General features: G+C 32.7%; 1 protein-coding gene across 1 annotated transcript; it reads right to left on the bottom strand.

Annotated features, from left to right (window-relative positions):
* Positions 1 to 1322: 1322 nt before the first annotated feature.
* On the bottom strand, positions 1323 to 2174 carry LOC121400483 (vomeronasal type-2 receptor 26-like). The gene has a single exon (XM_041583645.1). It carries the CDS (start codon positions 2172 to 2174, stop codon positions 1323 to 1325), a length of 852 nt encoding a protein of 283 aa, XP_041439579.1.
* Between the last annotated feature and the right edge of the window lie 683 nt (positions 2175 to 2857).

Raw genomic sequence — 2857 nt, forward strand, 5'->3', positions numbered from 1 at the left:
TCACCCCAAATGCAGTTATTTTCATGAATCCAACTTCTTGAAATTTTTCACATGCCACAAAGTGCACGCTATGGTAGAACACAGGTGCTTAGCTTACTTGGGATCTTATGTCATTTTGGGCATCACAAGAGAAGAGTACGGCATTCACTAACATGTCCAATGATCTGTAATTTCACAGGCACAAAAGAAAGGCAGGGGAAGTTAACCTTATGTCAATGACAGGTCTAAAGTGCAGTGCTCCTCAGCAACCTTTCCACTAACTTTTACAACACTGATCCCAAAATCTTGCCTTTCTTCTAAACAATGCAGTCAGCAAGATAATGTAATTTCTACTTTCACTTGAGAGTACCATATGTTTTTTTTTCTTTAACCAAGAGATTTTGTAAAAATTATTTATTATTGTAATTTAATTTCCATAAAAGCCCCCTTTGTTGACATTATTCCATTACCAAACTTGTTGATAGTTTATATTGCATAGAAAAGAAAGACTGAGGCATTGAGCTCTCTGCACAATTCTTCTCTTTCTATACCTTCAACATTATATTACATTATGCTGGGTTTTAGATCACGTTATGTTAAGACAATTTGCCATTAGTTATATTTCATGTTTGTCAATTTTTGTAATTGACATTTTATTCTGCAATTCTAAAGTTTGGAATTAAAATTGCTTTCAATAACCCTATTAAAAAATTTAGACCTGATTTAGACCTTCAGGACACAAGTGACTTCTCTCTAAAAATAATTTCTTATAAGTCTTGGATGATGGGGAATATTATCAAAATAATAAAGTTAAATAGAACTGAACAAGAAAATAAAAAGAATAAATCATTTTTGTTTGATACATTTTTGGAGACTATTTATTGGCTTTTGAAAATTTTCTGTTCCCCATTTGGATGAATAAATCATGTTTGTAATCAATAAAAAACCAGGAATGTTTCCATCCTTATTGTATTGCCTCTTGTATGGAATATAGAGAGACTGAAAGTGTATATGGCTGTCTGGTATACTACATTTAACCAGGGGTGTAAGTTCTCATTATTGTTCACAAACAAAATGATAATTTTGCTCAAATTCTAATATGTTCATGGTTGGAGTATTAAGATAATACTGTATAACTTACCGTTTGAACACCATTTAAATATAAAAATGCAGTATAGAAGAATCTGAAAACTCAAGCCCATTGGAATCTTTGAGTTTATTATGGATTTTTTCTTTATTGATATCTATGAAAAATGTTCTTTTTATCACATCTCTTGTGTTTAGTCAATAGAATAGAAGTATAATATATATATATTCGCCATTGCATCTATATAAGCAAATCTCTATTTATTTGGGTTCCCTAGTAAGTACTGTTTCGAGTTCATCTCTGGCTTTAATAAAATAATGTAACATTTTGGGAGAAATATACAGAAGAGAAGGCCACAGCTTGAAGTGATTATGGCAAATATCTCCACACACACAGTGTTTTTGCCTTTGGTGCTCAGATAGGCCGGGATCATTGTGATCCAAACACTGCAGAAGAGCAACATGCTGAAAGTGATGTACTTGGCCTCATTAAAACTGTCTGGTAATGTCCGAGCCAAGAAAGCTACAATGAAGCTCAAAGATGCCAACAATCCCATGTAGGAGAGGACAATGTAAAAGGCAACCACTGAACCCTCGTTGCACTGAATGATTATTTTTCCAGGTTCAGAAAGTATATTGTATTCCACAAAGGGAGGAGAAATAGACAGCCATAAAACCGTTATCAGTATTTGAATGAATGAACAAACAAGAACAATATAATGTGACAGTTTTGCTCCTACCCATTTACTCCAAGAGCTTCCAGGCTTTGTGGCTTTGAAAACAATATAAACCAGGATAGTCTTAGCTAGAACACAAGACACAGCTATGGAGAAGGTGTTTCCAAATGATGTTTGCCTGAGCATGCAGGTTATATCAGAAGGACGACCAAGGAACAGAAACACAGAGAGGAAGCTCAGCTTGATGGAGACAAGGAGAATAAAGCTCAGATTGCGATTATTGGCTTTCACTACTGGAGTGTTTCGAAACGAAATAAATATTCCCAATATAACTGCCCCTACCGTAAACAATATCAAAGAGTTCATTGTGAAGGCTATGCCTAAGTAATCATTGTCATAAGAGAGGAACTCAATTTGTTTCTCAATACACATAGTTTTTTCATGATTTGGCCACTCATTGTCTTGACATCTTAGGCAATTTTCCATATCTGCAAACATAGAAGACAATTAAAAGGTTGGGTTAAAGAAGTGGAACATGTCCCAAGTCATTCCTTAATTCTGATTTGACATTAAGCAATTTAAATACATTTCTTCCTCACCGTTATTTTTATTAAATAATCATGTGAGAATGTATTAAAAGATGTAAAATTATTACATAAACGGCATAATAATGTTAACTTTAAAACATGCACAGCTTGTTGAAAAAGTAACAAAAAGCCTGCAACATTCAATAAAATCTTTAAAAGAAGTCATATGAACAATAAAAATATGCAATTTTGTAAATGGAGAATGGACTAACAATATTCAAATGTAAATTTTCTTTCTGAAATATGAAAAATTTTATTCTTTTATTACATTCCCTCAGTAGACTTCAATTTTGATCAAAATACCTACAGGTATATGTTTGAAAGGTCTTCTCCAACTCAAAATTTATTACATTTTAATCCATTCATTTGTATTTTATTTTATTATTCAATTTTGATCAAAATACATATACTGTATGCTAGTTCTTCTACAGCTCAAACTTTTTAATGAGCAAAAACATATCTGCATAGGTTCAACCAAATAGCAACTATTAACTTTGATCCTTACATTCAGGGGCAAATGATACATGT

The sequence above is a fragment of the Xenopus laevis genome, chromosome 1L (genome assembly GCF_017654675.1).
Source record: "Xenopus laevis strain J_2021 chromosome 1L, Xenopus_laevis_v10.1, whole genome shotgun sequence".
NCBI lineage: Eukaryota > Metazoa > Chordata > Amphibia > Anura > Pipidae > Xenopus > Xenopus laevis.

Coding starts and splice junctions, on each gene's coding strand:
- LOC121400483 (XM_041583645.1), bottom strand. CDS start 2,174: ATGTGTATTGAGAAACAAATTGAGTTCCTCTCTTATGACAATGATTAC.